Raw genomic sequence first — 27999 nt, forward strand, 5'->3', positions numbered from 1 at the left:
CTTAGAGATCGAGGTGTTGCTGCTCCACACTCCCTGCTGCGCTGAACTTAATGATTCCATGTGAGCAATGACAAGGTCAGAGATGAGACCTTGATGCACACTATACACAGTAGTTATGCAAGAACCTACCCAAAAGACAGGGAAAATCACTCTCGTACAGATTATTGCAGGTTGAAATGCAGATGACAGTGGATTGAGCAAAAGAAGAAAGATCAGAGAGGGATAAAAAAAAGGAAATAAGGAAGAATACAAATGAAAATGAAATGGAAAAAACTGTGTAACTGTGTGGTTGACATTCAGCAGTGTTTCTTTTTTCTTTTTTTTTGAAATGTCACATGAAAGTCTTCATGAAAGTACGGTCTCCGGATCACTTCCATACATGTAAAATTAGCTTCCTGCTTTGTTGTTAGAAAACAATAAGACGCTGATGATGTCATCAAAGTGTGTGTGTGTGTGTGTGTGTGTGTCTTGTTTCAGACACGATGACAATGCAGCAGCCAGTACAGATTACAGGTCTGTGACAAACTGAAACTGTGTTAGAGCAGCAGTGGTAGAAAATCAAAGGACAAACTGACAAAAAGAAAGAAAGAGATAGAGATTCCTTGATTTATTATTAGCTGCAGAGCAAAGGATGTCCTCGGTCCACAGGCATTGGCCTCGAAATGGAGTCATCACTATGAAAGAAAAGAGCTCACAACAGTGCAGGAGTCTTTGTGTTCGCCCTAATGACAACACAAAATGTGTGTTGTCATTAGGGCGAACACAAAGGACATGTAAGGATCTAATCCTGACATGTTCTCCTCTGGTACTGATATGGCTTTGTGTGTTTCGTCTGTTTGTGTTTATGCATGTCGTCCATCCTTTTGTGCATAGTATGTGGGGGAGGCAGATGAGTTGTGAAGCATGCATGGTATCCAGGAAAAAAAAAAGAAACATGTTCTCTTCTTGTGTTATGTGTGGGAGAGGACATTGTGGAGTGGGGTCATATGGGACTGTGGACACTCAGGGAATTAAGGAATTATTTACTTGGTTTTCAATTTAAATGCAAATGTTGGGAATGTGAGGTCGTAGAAGCGTGTATATGCGCCAGGAGAGGATACGGAAGTGGTTCTGCATCATGTATGTACCATGTGGCAATGTTTAGAGGCCCGAGGAGTGAGTACATTATCCATGATTATCTGCTGTCGCTAACCTCGCCAAGGGCAAGACCTGCGGGGATCATTACACCTCCCAGAAGAAAGACCTGAAGAAGGTCAGCATAGTCTTTGTGCTAAGAACCACATGTGCAGCTTTGTCACATGCTGTTGCTCTCTGTTCATTCATAATGTCATGGTAACTCATGTTAGCTACAGGTGCCACCACTGCAGTCAGTTCAGTGGAGCATGCACATATGGGCTTTTTGTAAATGTGTGCTGGGCTCTCATAATTTCTCAGGACGAGCTCTCATTGCAGACTCATTTACATAATGGATAGAACACATTTACCATGGATTGTGACTATGCAAAAATTTGTTCCAAATTTTCAGCGTCATAAAACACATTTCCGTGGCTCAGTAAACCATGCCGCGGTGCCGAGATCCTTTGCTGTACAGATCTGGTTAATGAATGAAGTAGCAGATTATGGCAGTAAACAAACTAAGCAAACACAGTAGAACGTCAAGGAGACAACAAACAGTGAGAAGCACAACTGAAACAGGACAGTGACAGCAGGGCGACAGTAAAAAGGACAAAGAATAAACAGGCCAATGAGGGTTTCAACATTAGGAGCTAAACTGAATATGTTTAGATGATACACTGCGTCACAGACAAACATATTTTATATCTCTGGGAGGGATTGTATTTACTAGGCCTGGCAAGCTCAATTCTTTTTAAGGATTCGGTTTATTCTGAGTCACTCACTCAAATGATCCGGGTTACGCGAGTCACTTGATTCACTTGAGTCAGTATTGCTAAATCGCCAAGAAAACTCAGTCCTAGCCCCATTGTATCTAACCACTAAACATAGTAGTTTTCTGCAGTGTTTCCCTTCGATGAAAGTGGAGTTAATAAATGATGATAAAAAATGACGAGTCATGACTCAGCGCTGTTTCCAGCTCTGCCGGAAGTTCTACAGATCCACTCATGACAACGTAACCGGCTGATTAGCGCGAGTCGCGGCTCTGTTTATGGCTCTGCAGGTTCCTATCTTGGACTTGAGTTGACATGTGGAGTTGTGGTTGCCGTCGAAATTGTAAGTTTACAACTTTTGACAGCTAAGATGGCTAAGACTAGTAGCTAATGTTGCAAGATGTTTGTGTGTGGCGACGTGTTTAAATGAAGTTGTAGTATGACTCAACTGATCCGGGTTAATGATGCTAGTGACTCACGACTCATGGGTTAATTTAAAGGCACGGGTTAAAGAGTCAGTTGAATCATGACTCAACCAGCTCTAGTATTTACGTGAATTGGTCACTCTAAATTGACCGTAGGTGTGAGAGTGTGAGTGAATGGTTGTTTGTCTCTATGTGTGGCTCTGTGATGGACTGGTGAACTGTCCAGAGTGTACCCCGCCTATCGCACTATGTCAGCTGAGATAGGCAGAGGGCCCCCCGCGACCCTCTGGTGGAGGATAAAGCGGTAGATGATGGATGGATGGATGGTTTGTATTTACCAGCCTTTTCTCTGTAATTCTTAATGAGTGTGCCCTTACTTTACTCCTGAATAAGAATGAGATGAGTGTATCGATGGAATTTCTCGGTAATGCCACCAAGGAATCGCTTCAAATATGACACAAATGCTCACTTTGACTGATAAACAGATTACATAATAGCATTTTTGTGTTCTGGTTAAAGGTAAAGGTTTCTGTGTCTGTTGCGTTTTTGTGGAATAACTTAAGGGAATTACATTACATATGGCACAAATACCACTTTCACTCAAGGATAAGCTCATTAGAATTACAGATATTTTGATGTGGCGAGCACATTTTTGTTTATAGGCTTCCTGGATTGGCTAAGCTTCCTGCTAAGCCAAACTAGAAGCATGATGCAGGGGATCCCCTATACAGGAGTCAACCTAAGCAAGACGGTGTGTGTGTGTAAGACTTCCGGCTGCTCGCCACATCGGATCACCCGCACATTATCTGGTGCAAACAAATTTTGTTTGGCAGAGATTTTTTTTTTTTTTTTTACACCAGATGCACTTCCTGACGCAACCGATATATCCGGACACTGAAAGGCAAGTAGCATTAAGGGCCTTGCCTCGGGGTCCACACTAGGTATTAGCTGACCTTGCCCTGACCGGGATTTGTACCCCAGCTTGCCACACCAAGGACTGTGGACTATACCACTGAGCTATCGCAACCTAAGCAAGACATTGGATTAGTATAAAAATAATTGAAACTTTTGAGCCTGTTAGACTCTGGCGCGGGCTGGGGTGGTGGCAACAAAACTGTGCAAGCAGCAGCAGTGGTGTGAGGCAGCTTTGGTGTTGGTGCAAGAAACGAGAGAGGAAAGAGTCTCATATAAAATGGACTGCCTTGGTGTAAAAGTGGAGCGTGATTAATTGGCTGCAGTCAGATGATTACAGCCGGGGTGTATGAATACAGTGCCCTGCATGTGCTTTTTATATCTGAATAGTTGAAGGTTGCTTTTTTTTTTTTTTTAATATGACATCAAAATGTTCTCCTGTGGCCATTATTCCACTGCAAGTCTTCGCAACTTCTATTGTATATGTTTCATTTATCATTCATTCATACATTCCACTTATACATTTCCATTTAAACATTTAGCATAGGCTTTTATCCAACACGACTTACAAAAGAGGAATAAGCTACGTAGAAGTAGTCAGCGCAGAAGGAGATGCAGGGGAGGGGGTAGAGGGTAGGGTAGGTGCTCGGACAGAAGATGCTCTTGGAAGAGCTAGGTTTTCAAGAGTGTGTAAAGTGTTACCGGATAGACAAATATACATTTCGTCAATTTTTTTTGCATTGAAGTGTATTGTTGATTGTGGTCATTTTACTATATTAACATATTAATTGATAATAAGAATATCACCAGATACAATATGTCCTTTAAAGGAAAATGCAACTTTGAACTGAATTTGTTCATCTGACCAGAGTTGTGATCCCTCTATAGGTCGGCACTATAACCTCACTTCTTACAAGATTTACGTGAAAGGCCCCTGAACTTTGACATCCAGCTGAGAACCCCACGAACTGCAAGGAGATATAAGCTAGCAATTATTGAAGTGAGATATGGGTTATCTGTTGGAGCATTGTACTTTCATCACGGCAGACGTTTGGTGAGAACGTTCCTCATTAAGCCAGGCCTCTGTGAGTGGGTGACTAGTGATTAATGCTGAAGAGGACACATATACATGATGAGGCTGAAGTGCACTATTAGCCTTTGTTACGTGGAGTGAGTTTGGAAGTGGAGCAGAGCGCAGCAAGAGTTCCTGTGTTCTCTCCTCCTCACAATGAAAGCAACAGAGTGGAAAATCACAGGATTATGGCAAGCCTGACCACAGGGGAATACGCACATGCTCCGCCCAACCTGTTTCTATAAAACCCTGCTACACCTGTGCAGCTGTGCTAAACACACAGCATAGTGATCATGGATTTTTCAGGTATTGCAGTGTTGCTATTATGGGAAAGTGCTGCTGCCCCCAAAACTGCTCTGCTCCCTCCTGCTCCCCTCTCATCATCTCATATATCAACTCCTCTAAGCAGTGGTGAGCAGAGCCCTGAGGCAAGCGCTCATCTGCCCAATGACACTATATTAGATGGTCCATTTTGTCATCAAAGCCCAGTGGAAACACAGCCATGTTCCTGTTAGGCTAAATATTGGATGTGAGGAAGTGGGTCTTAAAAGAACACATGTTAATGCACCCGTCTCTGCCACCCTCACTCCCTATCTCTGTTTTTCTGTCATGAACTGTTAAACGTGAGCATAGAATGTATTCTGTTATATGTTATACTATGGTGTAGATTGATGATAAGGGATTGCAGACAAGGTGGTTCGAGTGGGCCCTTGAGTTGTAATAAGCCAGCAGGGAATGGAACACTACTGTGTACCTACACAGTCGGTTGTAATGAGATACAGTATATAGCAAAGATTAATGGACCTGTCATCACTTGGTCTGAACATATGGTCCACATTCACAAGCATAGGTTATTGAATTTGTAGTGCATGTACACGTCAAAACATCTTCCAGAATTGTGGAAAAAAGCATCTGTAAGATTTTGGAATTGTGTTATAAATAGTTATCAAGTACTAATGTACAGTTGTTAAGCACTTAATGTGTTTTTTTTTGCAATTACAGATAAATACATTACGACCTTCCAGCAAAATGTAGAGGAACTGCCAAGAAAGAGAGAATAACACTCCTGCATCTCCTTTAACTTCTGCTTCTGCTTTTGTAAAATCTGGCCCTTCATACAACAATCACAGGACAGAGAGAGACAGAGAGAGAAAGAGCTCCAACAACTAGTAAAGGTCCATTCAAAGAAAGAATCACTACTCCAGCACCAGCACTGACTCTCAATCCTGCAAAGACACCTTTAAAAAAATAAAAAAATAAAAAAAAGGAAGTAGTTTAAAAGTGAGTCATGAAATATTGCCTCGAGTGGTGAGAGGAACTCAGACCTGATGTTAGTATTTTAATAACCTGTTGAATAAAACTCAAGAATGAGCAATTGTTCTCGTGATACTGTCTACTGAAGATTGTATACCTTTTTTTTAGCCTCAGAATCTTGAAAAGTACTTTGGAAAAGAACATTTTGTATTATAATAAATACCTCTATGCCTGTTGAATCCCACACCTGTTGGTAATTGTGTGGGCAAAGTCAATGCATCAACAATACATACTGTATACATATATACATCATTACATCAACTAATACATATTTATAGGTGAGATGCTGGGTTTTTGTTGTGATTTAAAAAACAGACAACATTGCACAAACGCATATAAAAATAGACACGTAAGTTGCTACTGTTACTGATTGCACGATCGCTATCTGGGGGAGGGTTTTTTAACTAACAATCATTTCACGTGTATAATTCTAAAAGAGTATTTTTATGACTCTGAGCAGAACTGTTCACACATTCATGTTTGCATGGATACGCATGGGTTTGCATTTGGTGTGCACAATCATCAAGGACCTTCAATGCTTCACTCATAATCATGATAATACTCACCAAGCTATCATTATAATTCAGTGTAAACTGGATCCATCTCCCTGCAGTGGGCCAGCAGCAGCAGTGTGGGGGCTGCTGCTCTATTCTGCCGTCCTCTGCTTGCACCAACCATCATTTCTCTGTGATACAGGCTGCTGCAGCTTCTACTGGAGGCTGCAATCGTATTAATAAATAAACAAGCGAGTAATTGGCCTTAATAAAATATTGAAATGATACAGGTGTTTGCTAAAATGATGCTCATCCTAGCATTAAGCGCCCGTGATGACATGACATGCCAGTACAAGCACCATCTCTCTTCCTCTGCCTCCCTCTATTTTCTCATTTGGCCTCAGGCAAACGATTACAATCTCGGTCCAGCCAGGCTTTCCCCTCAGTAATGGTACATTTAAGAATAGCATGCTGCAACATGCTAACTGTTTCATGAAACAATGTTGAGCAAATGCACATGAATGGAAGTGCTTTGGATATTCAGTGTAATCTTTGTGGTTTCAATAAAGACTAAATCTGAGCTCACACTGAAGAATCTCTACTGGCGCTTTTCCACTATACAGTTCTGGCATGGCTCAGCTCAGCTCTACTCGGTTTGGGATCAGATCACATTGTTTTCCATTACTATAACTAGAGCCTCCTCAACACGGATGGGGTCGCCACATCAAGGAAGCATGAAACTGCTATGATGTGCTTTTTTACATGACACACACAAACTAGTGACAGTTGTTTTTGAAGTATTGCATCATTAGAATCAGTTTATTCAAAATATTTAAATGCTAAAATATGGTGTTTTCAACACTGCTGTAGCAAAATATACTCTATTCTCTGTTAAATATTGTGATTTTTTTATGAATTCACTTTTTTGGGATTTCTAAGTCTTTTTAACTGATCTACAGTTCAGCATTTTTCGATTTCATTTATTTGTCGAACATTTCTCTCATGACTCTTCTGGTGACGACACTTTGCCTATCAATGGTCGAAAGTCTGTCGACATAACATTTAGTAACGGCTCAGCCGACTTGGAACCTCGCCAAAGCAGGTACCAGGTGCTACCCCTCATGGAAAAGCAAAAAAGAACATTGGTTGAGTTGAGCCGACATGAGGCGAGCCGTGCTGGAACGGTATGGTGGAAAAGCGCCATCATTTTTAAATAATCTGAAAAATTAACAAGAAATATCCAAGACGCCACACACTGTTCTTAGGTCAGTCAATATATTTAACTAAATGTAAAACCAAACTGACTCCGCTAGTCTATGTGTCCTTGGGCAAGACACTTGACAATCCCACGTTTCTGTGCCGGCAGCGTGTAAATGTGTATGAAAGATAAGATGATTTTTAAAAAATGCGGCTTTGAGTGGTCATCAAGAATAGAAAGTGCTATATAAAAAGAGACCATTTACCATTACTCCATCCTGTCCAAGAAATGGCATCATGCCACTAATAATAACACCCAAAACACCTAAAAACATTGCAAGAAGACTGCTACATGAAGGCATCCGTTCATGATCATAAGAATCAGGACTCCCATTGTGAAGCATCCAGAATTGTGGTTTGGTGTGTCACCTGCAAACCAGGCTCCTATTGGACGACACCAACTGTCAATCACACTGGTGTCCACTCACATGCTGTATGCATTATCATATTTTCCTCTAAATCGGAACACGGCTTACAAAATTCACTTCATGATGATGAGAACTGGCTCATATGCTTAATAATCTGAAACACGTGTACGCAGTCTTTGAAGAGTCAACTTTTCACTCTAATTGTTATGCTGGTGTTTGAATGTAAACAGAATTTGGCATCACTTTTGACACAAATGAAAATTATGCTAATACGTATGATCTTCACTAGTGGTTCCAGACTTTGGGGCCTCACTGTATATCTGTGTATGTGCCGCTGCATGCATTTCATCTCTGTGTTAATCCCTTCATCTTGCAGTGTGTGTGTGTGTGTGTGTGTGTGTGAGCACACCCATATATGCTTGTGTGCTTCTGTGATCTTGCTTTCTGTCTAAGCACAGCATTGCAGAGCACAAGCTGCATACTAACCCAATCATTAAGACATAAATGAGAACATCAGAATCCTTCTGCAGTCTCGCACAGCAGTCCTGAGAGAGAGGCAGGGGGAGGGGGAGGGGGAGGGGGAGGGCTGACCAATTTATCTTCGGTCTCTCCTTTCTCGTGTTCTAATGTTTGCGTCTCCGTGTTTCTCTTCTGCTCTCCCACTTCCTGCTCTGTCTCTGACGAGCACAGAGGTGGGATATGGCCTGGTTTGAATGCATTAGTCTCCGACTTTCTGCCTGTAGTTTTCAATCTAATTGGGAGCAGCAAAGAGACTATGTCTCAGGTTTGGCCCAGACAATGTGACCCCATCAGATTCTGACATTCCTTTGCAGTTTTTTTTCCCCCTCTCCTGCATTTCAAACACTAGCCAAATTCTGGCCCAGTTCCCTGTCTTTATTTGTGATAAAGAGATAACATCAGAGAGCACAGAAGGAGAAGGAGAACTTTAATCGAGATTCAGTCAGTTAAAATGTTCTCGTAATGCGTTATCCGACTGCGTAACCACGGAGACCACTCGAGCCTTCATACTTCTGCGTCGTGGACGGATACGCGATGCAATTTCCCGCCCGATCAGTAGGAGGGCGCTGCGCAAGGTTGTTGTGCTTTTGGCTACAGTGAGCAATGGCGTCCGAGAGAGAAAGACTGTTGTTGTTGAAACAGTGGCCGTTTCTCACTTTTCTGTGTCACGGAATGCAGTTTTAAGATAATTTGAGGTTTGACGTATTTATAGTTTGGCAGCGACGTTGTCGGCGGTGATCAGCTCCGCGCCTGTGGATGCTCGGTGCGCACTGTGAGCCGGCACAGAGCAGCTTAGCTCGGCCCGTCCTGAGGACCAATTGCAGCTCTTGCAGTCTCTGTTGTCCCACACGTTCTATTAGCATCCGTTTAGAAAGTAATATGACCTGGTTAATCTAGGAAAAGCATTTCTGGTACATGAATTGATGGAAGACTGGCCGGCCAAATGTACAGTATCTGACAGTGTAAAACGTATGAATAGATTGTGAGTCAATGTCAGGTCTTTGATAAACTCTTTCAATCTTACGTTTCTGTTTCATCCTTAGCAAGTTAACAACCCCCTTTAATAAGAAGCTGCTTTTAAGGCGTCATCATCGACCCACCTCAACAGCACCTCCTGTCTGTCCTAAGCATGATGCAACAATATAGATCGGATAAATCATGTGTTAATCCATAGCCATGACACAACCCCCATATATTCAGTGAATTACCCTTTTTACCCTTCATGGTTGGTCGGCAGAGTTTGCAACGTGATGTTTTATGGAGACTTTCCATTGATTTCATTGTCTTACATGTGTACAATAATGGCCGTGTAGTCTCAAATGCATGGATGCATCACATCAATGCGTGGTAAAGATGTCACAGTGATTGACACACTGTTCAGCTGATATTTAATCCGGTGAGATGTGGTCGAAAACCCTGTCAAATTGAGCATAAAAGTGTAAGCAATTAGTTTTAACAATCTGAGGCAAGTTACCTTGCACTTAACTAATGTCTTTTTATATCAGTCATAACTACTGATGAGAATTGAAGACTGTATAATCATGTAAAGGGATTTCTTATTCAAAACACTTAATACGGCTAATTCGTGCTAACACTCCTATTTTATTGAAATGTTTTCAATTCACCATTTTAACTGAGTCATTGTTACAGTAAATATATCACCTCAAGCAACAACATTTATCTCCATATTATTTCACCACTGGCTGTTTTAATGTTTACAAAATGAATATAGTTCATAAAGAAAATGCCTTTGGTCAAATCTTTCCAAAATCTAACTTTAACAAATATTACAAAAAACATCACTCAAATTACAAAATATCTATTTATAGCAGATGTCTTTTAATTGATTTAATCTGCCTTCAAATAATGACCTAATACATTGTAAATTTAGTGTCTGATTTAATAAGGTAATAAAATACCTTGTCAGTAGTCACCTCAGCGCAGTCTCTCTCTCTCTCTGTGTGTGTGTGTGTGTGTGTGTGTGTGTGTGTGTGTGTGTGTGTGTGTGTGTGTGTGTGTGTGTGTGTGGACCAGTCCGGACAAGATCTCCATTATCAATAGTCAATTCTGTTGGATTCTTATCTGATAATTAAACAGTTGTTAGTTCTGATTTCTTTTTTTTACTGTGTACCTAGAGACTGTACATACAGCCCATGGCAAAACCTCTTTTTGCAGATTAACATCGCAACATCAGTGCATTATGTATTTTATCTTATTAAAAACATACTTGATTGTCTCTATTGTGCTGCATTTACCTCTAACTCTTTCTGTTACATGACCATAGTGACTGATGGCGCTACAGATTCTCCTCCTTATATGTTCATTTATGAATGAACGTTTATTTGGAACACATTTAAGAAGAATGTGAAGAATTAAAACTATATATATATATATATATATATATATATATATATATATATATATATATATATATATGTATATATGAAAAACAAAAATCTAATATAGTATATAAATAAATATATTTTTATCTAATAACAATATAACAACTTTTAACATATTCAAAAAGGAGTGGGTAGACTTAACTTAACTTTCTCATCCCATGTGAATATATATAACTATAAACAACCTGCTTTTCATAATTAAACACACCTACAGGAAAATGAAATACAGATTTACATTACTTAAGTATAGTCTATAAACATATTTTGCAAAACACCGTACTGATTTGCATCTTGTTTGCAAACTTTTCTATTACCAGGATATTTAACCTTTACATGTCCATCTGTTGTTTTCTTCTTCTTACCCAAGCACTAGATTATAACTAAAAAAAAAATTAAATCCATCTGATTTGGAAAAAGCTTTGATTCCCCAAACTAAATCCTGAGATAAGTTTCAGTTTCTTTGAAGATCCCCTCCCCTTCTTTTTTCTTTGACTTGATCTTTCATGTCTATGCAAAACATCTGGTAGAAGTTATTAAAGGGACAGTTGTATGTATGTATGTTCATATTTTTTTACATAAAATGCGAGCTCTACGAGACACACACACACACACAAAATGAGCAAATAATCGATGTGACTGGAAAACAATAGAGGATTAAACCGAAAACTGTGAGACCCATTTAGAACACGGGCGCAATTCTATAGCTCTACCCTCCATTAAGAGGTCTGATACAGCTGGCCGGGCTGGGTCAGTGAAACCATGGGAGGACAAAGCTTTGATAATAGGTTTTTACTGCAAGCCATGCTAACACCACGCATCCATTTTTTTTAATGTCTCTATCTTCTTCTCTCATTCACTTACACTAGTGCGGTCCCCGTAGGAAGTATGTATTCCTATAGTGGGAGCTGAAGAAGATTTTTCAGTTATGGTAAAGCATGATAAGGAACGTAGAGGCTAACATAATGCAAACACCTCTGGCGTGGCTGACAGTCACAACATCTTGCTACGCTAATACTAATCGAAAATGAAAACATTTGCCTTGTGCCTAATGAGGTTGCACAGTGTTTGTATTAAGTTATCCCTACACTAATGCTAATCGTAGCCTCGCTAGATAACCTTTGGAAACAGGTTCGCCAAGTTAGCCGTAAAGTAACAGCATGCTAATGCAAAATAAACATGTGCTCGCGTATTGGTGAATGGACACCGACTTTGTCGTTTCAGTATAACACCATGTTCTGCGGTGAACCGTGTGAAAATCTCACCCACCGTGAGGACAGCCTCTTCACCCTCACCTCCCAGCTCCAGACAGCACAGCTGCTGCTGATGAGCCACTGCCTGCCTGGTGTAGCGTGATAAATCAGCGAAAGTGCAGCATGATAAATCAGCGATAATTAAAATTACTCCAAAAAATGTGCAATCAAGGATGCACACCATCGGGGCCATGCTCAACCCATATCCAAAGTCTAAGGGCGATCTGACTAAAGGCCACATTATACTTCTCCGACTGCGTAATACGTTATTCGACTGCGTAACCACAGACACCCCTCAAACCTTCATACTTCTGCGTCGTGGACGGATACGCGCTGCAATTTCCCGCCCGATCAGTAGGGGTCGCTGCGCAAGGTTGTTGTGCTTTTGGCTACAGTAAGCAATGGCGTCCGAGAGAGAAAGACTGTTGTTGAAACAGTGGCCGTTTCTCACTTTTCTGTGTCACGGAACGCAGTTTTAAGATAATTTGAGGCAAGAAATTGTCCATTTAGAGTCTAAACAGGTGGTGTGTGTGATAAGATATGACGTATTTATAGTTTGGCAGCAACGTTGTCGGCGGTGATCATCTCCGCCTCTGTGGACGCTCGGTGTGCACTGTGAGCCGGCACAGAGCAGCTTAGCTCAGCCTGTCCTGAGGATCAATCGCAGCTTGTGCCGTCTCCGTTGTCCCTTGACGGAGTGACGGACACTTAAAAAATATTTTGTGCAGTCGGAGACGACACAGAGGCTCTCTGACAGGCTAAGCGTAACCTACGTAGAGCACTTTACGCAGGAGTATAAATTGGGCTTAACAGTCAGTGAGATATGCCTGTCACAGAAAGACAGACAGACACACAGATACAACTTGCTTTATAGAGTGATGCCCATAAGTATGTGGAAAAAAAGCTTAAAGCTCGAAAGGGAGCAAGTACAGTGTGTGTCTGAAGGTGAGTGTGTGTATCTGTCATGTCTCTGCTGGCAACCTTGTGCCAACCCCCACTTCAGGGCAATTTTTCATCCGAATGCTGCAGTACACACACACACACACACACACACACACACACACTGCAGCGGGAGCCAAAGGAGCGGATGCAGTGTGAGGTGAGGTGGGTTCAGGGGTGGCAGGAGAGATACCAAATACACAAAAAGTGACACTATAATATAGTCCCACTTTTTGTTAGTAATCTTTGACAGTAATATCAACATGTTATGCTGATAATGTTGCTGTGCAGTTGTGGGGAAACATTGTCTGTTGCAGAGATTACATGCAGATTTGCAATGGCTGGAAATGGAGAAAGCTTGCAGATAACCGGGCTGTAGATACAAGGCAAGCACACGCATAGACAACGTATGGATGAGCTGATGCGATTACTCAGTATCTGTGTGATATACTGGTCAAACTCACTGGCGCAGTATCAGAAACCTTAACATCCTTCCTCACTATAGCACAGACTGCTAAGATCTAAATAAAAAGCAGCAACATCATTTTAATTGAGTCGTGCTGTGGGCTGCTTAGCAGAATATTTGTTGCACAGTTAGAGCAACATGTTTTCGAAATGGCTGGTTATGGTTAGGTGTTTGTGCAGCAGCACTAATGTGTCGTCAACAGCTTTATAGTTTAAAATATGTAGAAGAAAAATACTGTGGAAATGATAGGTTGTGATCAGTTTCGGGGTAAGACAAAGAGCTATGGAGCCATCCTAACATATAAGTGCAATCGATGTGTGTCAATTCAACTCTCATGTCGCTGATACTTATCTTTGGCAGTGGGAGTTTCAGCATGACAGTGTCAGTGAATTACATCCCGATAACCTTGATTTATTAACAAAATGAGTTTTATGGCAAGTGTTTTGTCTGCATGGATGTGCCTCAAATGGCCTATTCCTTTTTTATCCATCACCATCCCCTTGTTCATAATTCCTCATTGTCACACCTCTCACTCCATCACTCTCTCTGAGAGTTTTTCCTCTCGTCTCCTGTCTGAAACCCTGGAAGCACAGCAGGTAGAAGTGTCATCGAGTACAGCTTTGAGGTGTGGATGATGTTTCAGCATGATTCTACAGTTTATGGCTTATTGGTTTGTGTAAACATTTGTGATCAGTCAATTAGAGTAAGACAGACATCAGTAGCACACTTACATTGGCTTTAAAGATTCAAGATTCTTTATTGTTATTATGCAATATAAATAGCACAGCACTTAAATAGTACAAGCAGTGCTGTATGTTAAAATCTTGCTTTCCCTCTTTTACTGCTGTCTGTTAACTGTAGTGTGAGATATCATATCATTTGTTATCTGCTACTTCCTCTTCCTGCTTGGCCCTGCGTGGACTTCACTTCGTCGATATGATGACACCACTTTATAAATGACTCACTCCATCATCAGCCACATAAAACATCAGTGGTTTTAAAAGTACAAATTGAGTAATATATGACTTTGTTTGCGGCTTGATGTGTGCCTGTCAATAGTTTTACAGATAGCGGAGGGGGGGGGGGCGCATAATGTTTCACTTGATTATTTTATCAACTGCTCTGACATTCTGACAGGAGGACCTGAATGCGTCGGCACTGCAGCACATCACCACTTGACACATGGTTAGAGCTTGTCAACACCACCAGTGTAGATGAAATACATTTTCATGATTTTTCATGATTAATTCACACACTGCGATGACCGTACCTTTCATTCATAAATTTTTCATGTCATCCTATACTGCAGCATTGTTTTTGCTATTCGACATGCACACATACACTGAATTGTGGCCTGGCATAAGAGGCTGGTGAACTTTGTGCTAGGACACAATTCAGGGTTGGTGGATTTAAGGTTCAACTGCCACTCATGTCTTTCTCTCTTCTTCACCGGGTACTAAATCTCACTTAACCCCTTAATGGCTGAATGTATGTCCAATTATATTTGTAAGTGGTGATTGTTAATTTTAATAAAACACATTCAATTGATAGAAATTTAGATATGCAAATATACTACATCAGGCATAAGGAATTACCTGCCTCAGCTTCACCGCGCCTTGTTTCACTCACAGTGCTGTGTGAGTGAGAGGGTGAGTGGCTACAGTAGAGCAGCTAAAGCCTGTGTGTGCTTCTTTAACCAATATATTTAATGCTATCTTTTGCATTACTTCATCCAAACAACATGGCACTCTACTTACTCGTGCCTGTAGCAAGACACCTGCCAAGTTTGAAATCAATCGGACGAATTTATAGCTCGATTTCTCAATATTAGCAGCCAAGGTCTATGTGTTCTGCACATATAAGAAGACAAAAAAATGCATTTTGGAAAGCCTGAAGATATTCTACCCCAGGATGTCCATATAAGGAGTTGAGTATTAGTCCCACAGCAATTTGCCTGCGGCACAGATCTGTTAAGGGTCAATAATAATTTCTTTTGACGGATTGACCTCTTATTTACTATGATATGCAGTGTAGTTTATGTTTTGATGGTTCGTGTGTGTCTGTGTTTGCTGATTTTTGCTGATTTTTTTTTAAATGCATCCCCGAAAAATAGCCGGTGTGTCATTATTTAGAAACTGAGCCTTGTGTGTCTATAGTCATTCAAATGTAACATTTATGTAATTGAATAGATGCCTCTCAGGGAGTTGAATGAGTGCTTTCTGCTTCACTTCAGTTCCAATCAATGTATTGTGCCATGTCTCGCTCATTCTTTTGTTTCATTACTGCGTTCTCATGGGCTCCTCTAACCACCTTGGCTAAACCTGCATGTTTATTTCATGTCTGTCCTGTTGTTTCGCTCATTAGTAACGTTGCATTCTCTCTGTGTCAGTGCTGTTGACACACTTTGCATGTTTGCCAGGTGCTGCCTCCAGGCTAGTGAATATACATGCATGCATTCATTTACTGTACAGTACACACACACATGCACGTATATACATCACAGTCAATTGTATTCCATCTGCATAAGTTAGCATGGAATTTGCTGTCAATGATACTTCATTAAGTATTTGTTAACGTTCCTCACAGGGACCGGTGCTTTCATTTGTCTTCAATATTCACCGACTTCGCTGTTCGATGTGAACATTGGTTTATTGGCAAATGTGAATGTGTATCAGATTATCTTTAGTGTAACCTTTGCTTTCCCTTAACCCATTGTAGTGGAACTCCCAAGAGGCATTGCTGCTGCTACTACTCCTACTGCTGCTACTGCTGCACTGGCTGCAGGGATTAACAAAAGATAACATAATAGCTTTTAGTAAACCTTCTATTTGACCCAAGTGTCCACCCATTAGTATCAGATCGAACATTTTCAAGCCTCTGGACAACATGTGCTATTGGAGAAGACTTGAAACTAGCAACTGATGCCATTAACTCAACGCTGACTCACATTTTACACTAAAGAACTGCATTCTCGGAGAAATCAATCAACATGCATTCTGACTGGTTGGATGTGTACATGTTCGAAGTGAAATATAAACTTTGGTCATAATACAACTGCAGTTTATTATGTTAGTGAGATTAAAGCCTTGGATAAAAAAAAAACTTAACTAAGCCCGTTGTGACAGAGTGACTCATTCAGTCTGTTTACATGCATGTTTAAAGTCCAAATTTAGTCGGACTAAGACAATCTTTTTGTTTTCTTAGGGCGCTTTCACACCAACAGCAGTTGGTGCGCAGCAAACGATCCATTCGAACAAAAAACTCTAGCCCGTTTCGTTTTCGTTGGTGTGAAAGCATCAATCGCACTCGGGTCCGCACCAAATCAAGCGGACCGAGACCGCTAAAAAGAGGTGGTCACGGTCCGCTTGGCTCCGCACCAAATGTCAGACTCTGGTGCGGTCCGTCTGGTGAGAACGCGAACTCGGGTCCAAACCATATTCCGCAATAAATGCCATGGACATAGCCTACCTTGTAGGTCTTTGGAGCAATCTTCGTCACATTCATGAAAATAGCGCGTCTCCTCTGCCTGAAATGACGCGATATACGTCTTCGCCGACTCCAGTGCATCAGCTGATTGTTCTCCAGACGCAGCCGCGACTCATTCACGAATTGGATATTTTGCCAAAAATGGCCAATACAGAGAATGTAATAAACGAAGGTCAGAGCAAGTAGCAATGTGCGAACATGTTGCTCCATAGTGAGTAAAAAACTGTAAAAGTGGCGCTTTTCTACCGGAAGATATATACACATTGATGAAACGTCAATCGTGCCAATTTTGGTTTGTTTGCTGGTGTGAAAGCGGACCACACTGGAGTCATATGTTACATAATAACGATTGTATTGCCTGGTGCGGAGCAAATAATCGAACTAGTGGTGTGAAAGCACCCTTAAAGTCAAAAACATGTTAGTCTGACTGAAGTTGAGCTAGTCTTGGTCGGACCTGGATGATGTGATTCATAGTCTGAGTACACCTGCATTTATAGGCTTAGTCAGACTAGCGTTGAACTTGGCGATAGATGTAGATGGTGTAAAATAAACTGCAGTACTGTTAACGGAAATCATTCGGTGGCGGTGGCGTCTGTCTGCGGACAACACAGCACGCCACAAGAGACATGCCCCATCTAATTTGTATGACAATTAACATGTACAGCAGGTACGAAACATACAGAACCACAGCGCGGTCCATCTCATCGCTCTCTGTTTGTTGTTCTGTGACCTAGAGCTCAACAGGAAACTGATTCAATATGCACTAGCTTGTAGAGAGATACAGGGCCATCTGAGGAGGTAGAGTCAGACGTATATACAGCCAATAAATCGATTTTCGGACTCGGCGAGTTGTCCTGTTGCCCGTCTCAGTCGTACTACGACCTTAGCGCGATTAAACTGTGCTTGTAAACATACTGACTGACCACCATCACACACAGTCTCCACAACATAAGGAATATCAGGCACACACACTCTCACCACACTTCTTTTCCGTCGCTTTGCAGGTACCACAATCCACCCTCTGCAATAACTGCTTTGGCAACAAAGGGTGCACACTTTGGGGATCAGCCGTTAATCAGTTTCAGACATGAACCATTTCCACTCGCCCGCTGTTAAAGAACACCACCACTCTATTCCACCCTCCTCATACCGTCAATCTGTCAAAACGGATCATTTCCACTTCTGCATTAATACGTTATAATTTTCACAGTCTTTATGGTGGCACTGTGACCATGGTTATTATATTTTCATCTGTTTCTTTCATGTTATCAATGTGTTTCATCATAACAGCAGGACATACATTCATCTTTTTGATCATTAAGAAAACACCTGTGCATGTCTTAGTTGTCAATGTTGGCCTCTGATGTTTTAATCCCATTGCCCCCGTCTCACGCAACTTTAAGGCACGCTAATACCAGGCTATTGTGCTTTACACTTGTCCTGGTCGCCAAGGATTGTTTAAATACACAGAGCGGAAAAGAGGATAAAAGTAAAGAGCATTGCCTTAATGCAGGGGAGCAGTGAATGGCTGCGTTAGTTAATTGACAAGGTGGCTCGTGAGATGTTGGATGCGTTTATGTGTCAGTCAGAGTGTCTCTGTTCACTGTTGTAATGCACTGCATGCTGAAGGAGAATGAGTCGCAATGATTGAGTAGGTCTCTGTCAGCAGTTTAGCCACAGCCACAAGTCTAGATAAAGCATTAAAGATGAGGCACTGACAAGGAAGGGCCATCTGGGGCTACTTAAAACCAATACCACAGGGCAGAATAAGGCCTTTCATCAATTACAACCTTAATAGCCTATTGTAATGAAATAATCCAGTCCGGGACACAGCTGAGTCTCAACTCTGTTGATCACCAGAAGAGTAGCAATGAGAGTCGGGTTTAACACAAATATTGAGCATTTTCACTGTAGAGTGTGTCAGTTGAAGCTCTAAAATTGGCTCACTCGAAAGCAAAGTTTCATCTCCTTTTGACAGCTGTGGTTTCAACAACCAAGTTCAGCTCCTGATTTTTGTGACACCTGACAGTCGATTCGATTTCCAGATTAGCAGTAAACTGGAGACGCTTCCAGCTGCTCATTTTTTTATGCGTTCTTCATATTTCACCCAGCAACTTTAAATCCACGCTCAGTCTAACACATTTGCATCTGTTCCTCTCCATTCTGTTTTTTTTTCCATTTACTTTATTTACAGTCATTTCACCTCTAAATACCCCGTTTCTCGGTAAACTGGTGCTGAGCTGACGCACATGCTTTGGGAAGTGAGATTTGAGCACAGAATGTACAGCCCACAGTTGAACGTAGAAGTCCCCGCGTACAAGCATTTTTCATACTAATGAGGACGTTTATTTTACATTGCACCTGTTCTTTTACATTTGCATACATTCATTCTTTTATATGTTTTCTCTGCATACAGACACGGGGAGCAGTTAGGAACCCGACGTCTTTCTCAAGGACACTCCAGCATTTGAGCAGATGTCAGTCGTTAACAAACTCCAATATTAACATTATGTACAAACTTCTGACGTAGAAAAGATCTAGGAATAGACCAGTTTTATTTGTATAGAACTACAATAGTGTGCTTTCTTGCACTATATCTCAACTTTCCTTGATACCTTTATTACTGAAATGTTGTATTAGTAGTGATATATCTAAAATGAATGAAAAAACCTTCCTTCCCTTAAAGGTCTGGTTTGTAAAGAGAAGTGACATCTTATGGTGGGACTACAGATTTAAACAGAAAATGCTCTTTTTCCTTTTCATAGTAAGTTTTTGCCATAAAATTCATCAAAACACATGATTTGACTGGTTTGTCTGCTTCAGGCTGCTGTAGAAACATGGCAGCACAACATGGTGCCATTTACAAAGCAATTCATTTGCCAAAATTAAAGACTCTAAGGCTATGAAAACCAAACATACCTGGGAAGTACATTGAATTTCTGCTACAGCTAAATGTTACACATTGGACCATAAAGGGGACATTATTATACCCTATTTCTCCAAGTTAACCTAGTTCCCTGGTGTCCTAATGAACATGTCTGTGACATGCTTTTCAATCACCCTGCCAAAACAGCCCTGTTCAGAACGCTCTGTTTAGTAGTATCTCTTTAGGTCCACCTTAATGGTCCACCTTGAAAAAAAAAACAAAAAAAAACTCAAGGGGCAGGAAATGACATCAGCCACGTAGGCTACTGGGAGCTAAAAGCAGTTAGCATTTGGAAAAGTGATTATTTGCAGGCTCTAGCAGGCACATTGCCGTCATATATAACATGTATCCACTGGACAGATAAATCCTCTGAGGATGGAAGTTTGTGTAGAACTCTGTGCTGCACTGTGGAGCCAAGAATAGAACTTTTGAGCAGACTTCCGGTTTTCGGATAATGGTGCCCTCGCCAGCACTGTTTTACGGACAAAGCGGAGCTCCACGAGATAACAATTCTAGGAATTTAGCGCATTGTGACGTCCCAATGAGCACGGAAGTCAACATCCCGTGTTTTATCTCCTGTACTTAGACTGAGGAGGACCACAAAAACATGAGTGAGTCATCTTTTTCACACTTTGCCGACTGATAGGAACTCCAGAGTCCCAATTATAAGGATTTAAATGATTCAAAAGTTGATTTTGCATAATATGTCTACTTTAAGTCCTTAATCTGAAAGATCTGCATGAGCTGACAGTATAGCATCGCAGTGATGGACAGAACTGCAAAGGCAAAGTGATTGACACGAATGGATGACTGAGACCCAATAACCACTGAAATTGATTATTGTGTCCCGTCTCTGATAAATAAATAAACTAAAGGCAAACAGAGTATGTGACCCCAACGCCTGTATTGTGAACCTTCTTGACACGGCCTCAATGTGACATATAATGCAATGAAGTGAGTAAAACAGCAAAAATCATACGAAACGTGTAAAAGGAACTGATAAGTGACAGCAAAAGGCAAACAGAATTTTTAAAGCCAGCTGGCTGACCTCTAACACACTTCCTGGTGATTGAGGAGAAAGCAGTATTGTACTCTCTCCCCGAGGGCATGGAAGAATGCACCAGATATGAGAAAGTTATATAAATGGAGGGGAAGAGGGTGCATCTCACTATCTCCATCATGACAGTCCTCTCCCCGTCTCTCTCATTGCCGCCACGTTCTCTCTCTCTCTCTCTCTCTCTGAGATTTGACAGCATGATGATAAATTGGGAGTCATGGGTCTACAGTCGAGCGATGGCTGAGGGAGCAATGATCTGTGCTGCAGCAGGAGTGGGCTTCACTGCTCGCCGCTGTGTGCAGGACACAAGTGTGTGGCAGACAGCCAAAAAGAGCTGTGGTGTTTTCACACCACAGCCCCCCCCCCATGTCAGGCTCATGGGGGGGGGGGGGGGGGGTGTTTGCCCTTTTTTGTTCTAGTTTTACGGGCTAGGTGTCACCTAGATTTAACTTACTGTAGTTGTTTGTCCTTGTAAACAAGTATTACCGAAAGAGTGGTCGATGCAAACAAAATGTACAGAGCCATTTTGGGCTCAAGTCAAGGCCATTGACCTTATATAAAAGCAGAAAGTAAGAATATACTGAGTATTCACCAGGGGGTGACTCCATCCATCTTCTACCACTTTCCACATGAGGGTTATGGGGGGGTGTTGTGCCAATCTCAGCTGACATAGGGCGATAGGTGGTGTACACCCTGGACAGTTCGCCAAACCCATCACAGAGCCACATATAGAGACAACCATTCACTCCCACTCACACCTATGGTCAATTTAGAGTGTCCAATTGACCATATCCCCCAAATCTGAATGTTTTTGGACTGTGGGAGGAATCCGGAGAACCCAGAGAGAGCCCACGCACACACGGGGAGAACATGCAAACTCCATGCAGAAAGACGCTTGTTCCGACTGGGTCGCGAACCCAGGTCTTCTTGCTGCAAAGGCAAGAGTGCTAACCACTATGGGGGGTGATTCCACTGGTTGCAAGAACAACTATATTTGAATGGGTCTATGGACAAATGAACCTCCTTCTCACTTGATTTATGATGTCATTTAACATTTCTCTTCATGTGTCAGCTTCCACTGACTCCACTGACATCACGTATACCAGCTCCCTCGTTGTTCTGTCGGTCCATTTCTTCCCGCAGAGAATACATGAGTCTTCTAAGGCTTCACATTATGTAGCTTTTGAATCGCCGCGAGTATAATAATTACGGATAACGTCGGCTGGTGTAAAACGATAATCTCTTCAGTAGTGATGTTATTGATTATTCAGCTTTTGATTTTTTGGAGGGATTTTATATCAGAGCCTCTTTGCAAACAACTGTGCAAACCCTGAATTTTTTCCATGCGAGAATCGGGAAGTGTTTAATAGGCACCAGCACAGACACGAGATCACAGTCGTTGCCAGCAGCATCTTAGTGGAATGCGATGTGTTTTGCTTAATGAGAGAAAAGCCTGCATTTTGCCCCGTGTGTCTTCATCGCCCCGCGCTGTCAGTTTCAGGATGAGCGGTTATCTAAACACCAGAAATGAAGAAGACAGAAGTGTACTCTCTCACATATCAATCACATTCACACGCACACACAAACATACAGACGTGTACGCAAGATGTGACACAGAGTCATGTGACCACATTTTCTATGACATTTACGTAGTGCTAACAGCTTTGCGAGATGAGCAGTGTGTGTTTGCATGTGTGTGTGAGAGAGAGAGAGGCAGTGAGTGTGTGTGCTGTGTCCTTAGAAACCAGCCCTATCTTCAGGTGGTAATCTAATTATTAGATCTCATAGTAATTTACTGTACAGCCTCAGTCTCAGTGCATGTTTGTGTTTAGTCATGCGTTCACCGTCTCTAATATCCACGTCTTATGACACAACCCAGGAATTAACAGTGTTATTTTTGAAGAGATCTTTTTCATCACAACACAATGATAAACAGTGCAACATTTCCGATGCAGCGGAGCAACAGATTATTCAGACCCGAAGGCGATTTGAGCACCAGACAATAGGTACTTTTCAAGATCGTGGTTAAATATTTTCACCGAGGGTAATTTGCTGCCATTCCAGTTCTGAATAATGCATTTAATGCAGTGTAACTTTTTGTTTTTTTATTGAAATCAAACACATCCTCTTTACATGTGCAGTAAGGTGTGAAATGAAAGAAAAGCATACACTAATGCCTTATTTTCCTGACTTAAAGAGGCATCATTTACCTTATTACAAGTTATTCCTAACAGGCAAAACAAGGATAAAGCAGTAGAAGATAAATGAATGAATGAATGAATGAATGAATGGTCCTTAATATGCACTTGCATACCAAACAACAACAGAAGTATCGGCTGTCTTTTCATTTATGTATTAAACGTTTGCTCCACTGACTACAGTAAAAGCAACGTTAATAAAATTGGACTTGAAACAAGTTTTCTACTTATCCTTGTGTATTTATAAAGCTGTGTCATTTTGTCTCTAATAGGTCGTCCAAATGTGTTTCAATTTCAGTGATGCATGCATGTTACAAGTACAGTATAGCTGTTATTCTTCATGGCCGAGTCGGCTTTTCCCACGCAGGTTTTAAAGTGACTCACTAATGGGGCCAAATACAGCGAATACGTGTTACACATGACCACAGAACACACCGTCTTCTGTTGAGGATCAATCCTTATGTTGGGGCTGTGATATAAACAGACACAAAACTGTGCCTTTTTGGCACAAAAACGTTTTTGTTTGTTTGTTGTTGTTTCGATGTTATAGATTTCATTAACAAGTTCTTAGCCATGTGAATTTGAATGTATTCAGTTCTATAAAGGCTGTTAAACAAGTTGTAGGTCCTCGGGTACTGCAAAGGTCCAATGTGTAATAATTAGTGCCAAATAGTCATATTTATGTGACTTCCGATTGTTAAAATGAGTCTCTAAAGTAACAGTTTTTCATGCCGCGGCACCGGAGTCCAGGTACCGTTTACAGTTAGCTCTGTTAGCTCTGTATTAAACGAAAAGAGCAGCGCTACAAATAACCTGCGTATATATACTGCGTATGTGTATTTTTTTTAAAAGTTTTGAGTTACTTTAGAGCAGGGGTGTCAAACTCATTTTCACTGAGGGCCACATCAGCATAATGGTTACCCTCAAAGGGCCAGATGAAACTGTCATACAGAATAAATGTAACCAAATGTAACCAAAGATAATGTAAAATAAAGGTTACTACTCTGTAACATATTGCTAAATAACTTTCTGTATTTATTACTTTCACTCGTCACATGATGCATATACAATGATACACTCCGATCCAGTGGCGGGATGCCGTCACTTTGCGGGTAACACAATCGCCATGCATTGTGGGAAATGTAGTTTATGGTCAACGCACGCCTTAAAGCAGCATAGACCTATTTTAACACAGATTATAAAGACCAATTAAACTCTCGCGGGGCCACATAAAATGACGTGGTGGGCCACATCTGGCCCCCGGGCCTTGAGTTTGACACATGCTTTTAGAGAACTTTAAACATGGTGTCGCACGCATCTCTTTCCGGTCAGTCATCTTGGAAATGTGCCATGTGTTAACGCCATTAACGCCGTTAACGTGCCCAGCACTAGTAATAAATTAGCGCCATCTAACGATGACATTGCAGACCGGAAAAAAAGGATGTGAACACTCTCAAATCTCTAACCTCATCCATTCTCTCTGCAGTTTCTTCCATCTCCTTTGGTGATTTATACATTAAATTTAATGAAGCTTCCACTTCAAAACACAAACACATCCACTCAGGATGCTGTCGAATCATGTCAGAGCAAGATGGTAGTCACCATCAAACAAGCCATATGTTTCTCAAGTGATTATACATGTATACAGACTTACATACTCTATGTCTATTTGATTTCTGCCAATACACCCTCCTAAGTGTTGCACACTGGACCTTTAAAGAGTTGTGATGCTAAACGCTTCTCATGCCTGCCACGCTTTTGTATTTACTGAATGCAAAAGTCAATGCTTCCGACGACAGTAGGAATCGAGGCAGGCACAGTGAACAGTAAATGTTCAGCTGCCCTGAAGAGGAGATTAGGTATGACTGTACACAGTAGCCACAGCCATTAAACAGTAGCAGGCTCACCAGGATATCTGCTCAGTACTGTGTGAATCAATAGCTGTAGGGGTCACGGATGATGCCTGTATATTTAAGTGTGTGCATAAGTGAATGTGTATCATCCAAGGCAGCGCTCACTAACTCATCGATATTCTCTTTGTACACTGCCCTCCCTCTCTCTCCCTCTCTCTTTCCCCTGCCCTCACCTGTCTGTCTCCTATCTAGATGGTTTATAAGCCCTGGCTGTGTTCTCAGTACTTCCAGACCACCCAAATGCACTGCAGCAAGCGAATCCCCTGCGGTCAGTACTGCCTGGAGGTGCAGCAGCGGTGCCCCTTCGTCCTGCCTGACAATGATGATCTCATTCATGGAGGCAGCCCCAGTTTTATATGCACAGGTAATAAGTTAAACCCATGTCGCACTCTTTGCAAATCACGTTTTGTCTTCGAATGAATGCTTGTTGACTTTTTGATAAACGAGCATGACTCTCAGATCCATGAATAACAAACTGTACTAACCTCCGCTGCTGCTCACCCTGTGTGTTGTAGATGCTGCCCTTGGCCGAAGTTACTTTGCACCTAATGGGCAAACAGGGAGCACAGAGTCTTACTCGATGATACTTCAGAGATATAAAACTGCTGATGGACACACAGTGAACACTTGTCACTTTACAGTTACAGGATGTTCTCTTTAATTAGCAGCCTAACAGGGTGATGCACCATGACAACCAGGCTAATTGTTGCCACTTAGTTACAGCACTAGCAGCATGGTGGAACACTTTGACCGTAACTCAGTATGTTCTGTCTTTACTGAGCAGTGGACAGCACCCTGGGGGACTGTTGTCAGTGAAATTGGCATTTCAGTGTCAGCACTTAGCACCAGTTACGGGTCTCATATTGTGTCCTACATATTTGCACGACCACGTTCTCGTGAAGCGAGTCCTACACAACGTGACCACGTGAGTTGATGTTTCTCCTCGAGATGTGAGAAATGCATGATGCAAAGACTCACACTTCACACAACGTGTTGATGCTGCCCTCTGCTGGTCAAGTTGGGCATCAGGCCACAGTCTTTCATAGTTGTAACGCTGACAATTTGAAAGCACAGTACAGTGCACAGTATTTAAATTGTTACCATACCATTTTTGTTTCTATCAACAAATCATTAAAAAAGCCAAAACCAACTATGTAAAAATTTCTAAATCAAATCAAACAGGAACAATTTGACTTTCTGACTGTAAATTAAAACTCAGTTCAGTGACATTCTCATTCAACATTAGAATACAGATCAAAGAAAGTATAGATTATTTATGGCCATAGGAGAGAAAAATAAAATAAGAACAGTGTCCGTGTTCATTTAATTTAATTTAAAGAGCGTGTCAACCAGATGTTTTATTTGAGTAATTTAGGGTTAAGGTTAGTGTCTGACCAGTTTCTTGTCTGGACATAGTGATGGTTTCAGCAGGAATGATCCAACATTTGCTTGAAAACAGTGAATGAGTGTGATGACAGTAGCTGTTCCAGTGCTTCATGTTGTGCCTTATATGAATGTACATACAGTGTTTTGTCACTCACTGTGCAAACATAGAACTCTCTGTAATTACATGGTTCCTCTTGTCACGGTTAAGCTATTGACAATCAAACTGTGCTGAGTGGGCATGGACGTGTTCGCAGTTCACTCCCTCACACCGGCGAATACACAGATCATCACAAACACCCTTTGCTTATGATGTCAGTGGTAAGTGTCAGTCTGCTGACTGTGTGGTGTTGTTGCTCTAAATGCAGCTGAGGTGAGGTTTACATCCAGATGGTGACAGACAGTGTTGCACAGGTGAATTTGGAAGACTTTTCCAATGATGTGTATTTAAAATGTTTCTTAATTTTGTTTTGGACATTTTAATTGCAATTTTGGAAGCTAAGCAGGGTAGAATAGAAGTGGAGACACATGAGACAAAGAACAAAAAAAGTGTTTTGTCTAACCAGCACTTAAAGATTTTAGTAAAAAATTGTATACATATTATATATATATATACACAAAACTGATTGGAATCCTGTTAACATTGACTTTTAAGAATTGATAATGTATGTAGTTAAAGGTGCATTATGTAATAAATCTAAAGCAACTGGCCATAAAATCCTCCTAATTTGTCACAGAGACTCAGGGATAATGTTCATATAACAAACTGAACTCACCAACAACAACAGTACAGACAAAAATATTTTTTTAGACTGCAAATCATGTTTATGTTTTGAAATCATGTTTTGGCATGTAGTGCCACCTACTGCAGTCTACCAATCAGTGCAATCATTGCAGTCAGTAGAGTCTCAGCTACCGAGCAACCATGGATTGCCAGTTACATCAGAAAAGGAAACCTAAAAGACCTCGGTATTTTGAATTTGAATGTAGTAACTGTTTTTGGCCACATTCCTACATATGGCACCTTTAATTTATTATATAATTCCAATATAAGAGTAATTATGCTTATTAAGCAGTTGATGCTCAATGAAATCTATAGTTTTTTGTTGTAAAAATGAACAGTCTACGACAGGAAGCATGTACATGATATGCGTGACAACGTGAGAGCTAATGGTGCATATTTCCATCACCAAATCAGGGCTACTAGAGGACCACCCATCAGGTGTTGACCCAGAAGCAGAGTGCTGTGATGTGCGGTGGGACGTGAAAGTGGACAACCGATCCTGGGGAACCCTGAAAAGAACTCACCCGCCGTGCCAGCATCGAACCTCCCTCAGCTCCTCGGCGGCCTGCAGACTGTGTAACAGCCGGCTCAAACTCTGCCTGCTGGTTCTTGTTCTTCTACACACTGTTGCCAGCCTCACTGCATCCCATAATGCGACAGGACTGGGCCTCCCTGCCATCACACCTCTGGAGGAGAGCCCTGCCAATGAGGAGTGATGGAGCTGCCAGGAGGAGGTGAGGGTGTTAGGGTTGGGATTTCCCTCACCATGGCAACCCGGCGGATGTGGGAAAAATACAGCCACAGGAGCGGTGAGCCTGTGGACGTTCTGCAACGCTTTTTCTGGCAAATGGAAAAAATGTGGGACGCAAGACACACGAATCAATCAAAACAAATAAATAATAACACAAACAGACATATGAAGGGACTTGAACCAGTCCCTTTGCTAGG

The 27999-nt window shown here is 41.5% G+C and overlaps 1 protein-coding gene across 1 annotated transcript in view; it reads left to right on the forward strand.

Moving 5' to 3' along the window:
- Nucleotides 1–27767, forward strand: part of nalf1b (NALCN channel auxiliary factor 1b) — a gene marked incomplete at both ends in the record, with an annotated part of 83859 nt that extends 56092 nt beyond the window's left edge. The window contains 2 exons of the mRNA XM_083908261.1: nucleotides 25077–25248; nucleotides 27466–27767. Of these exons, the coding sequence (XP_083764387.1) occupies nucleotides 25077–25248; nucleotides 27466–27767 (474 nt within the window). The remainder of the gene's footprint in view (nucleotides 1–25076; nucleotides 25249–27465) is intronic.
- Nucleotides 27768–27999: the final 232 nt, after the last annotated feature.

This window comes from Microchirus variegatus (assembly GCF_963457635.1).
Source record: "Microchirus variegatus genome assembly, chromosome: 22".
Taxonomy (NCBI): domain Eukaryota; kingdom Metazoa; phylum Chordata; class Actinopteri; order Pleuronectiformes; family Soleidae; genus Microchirus; species Microchirus variegatus.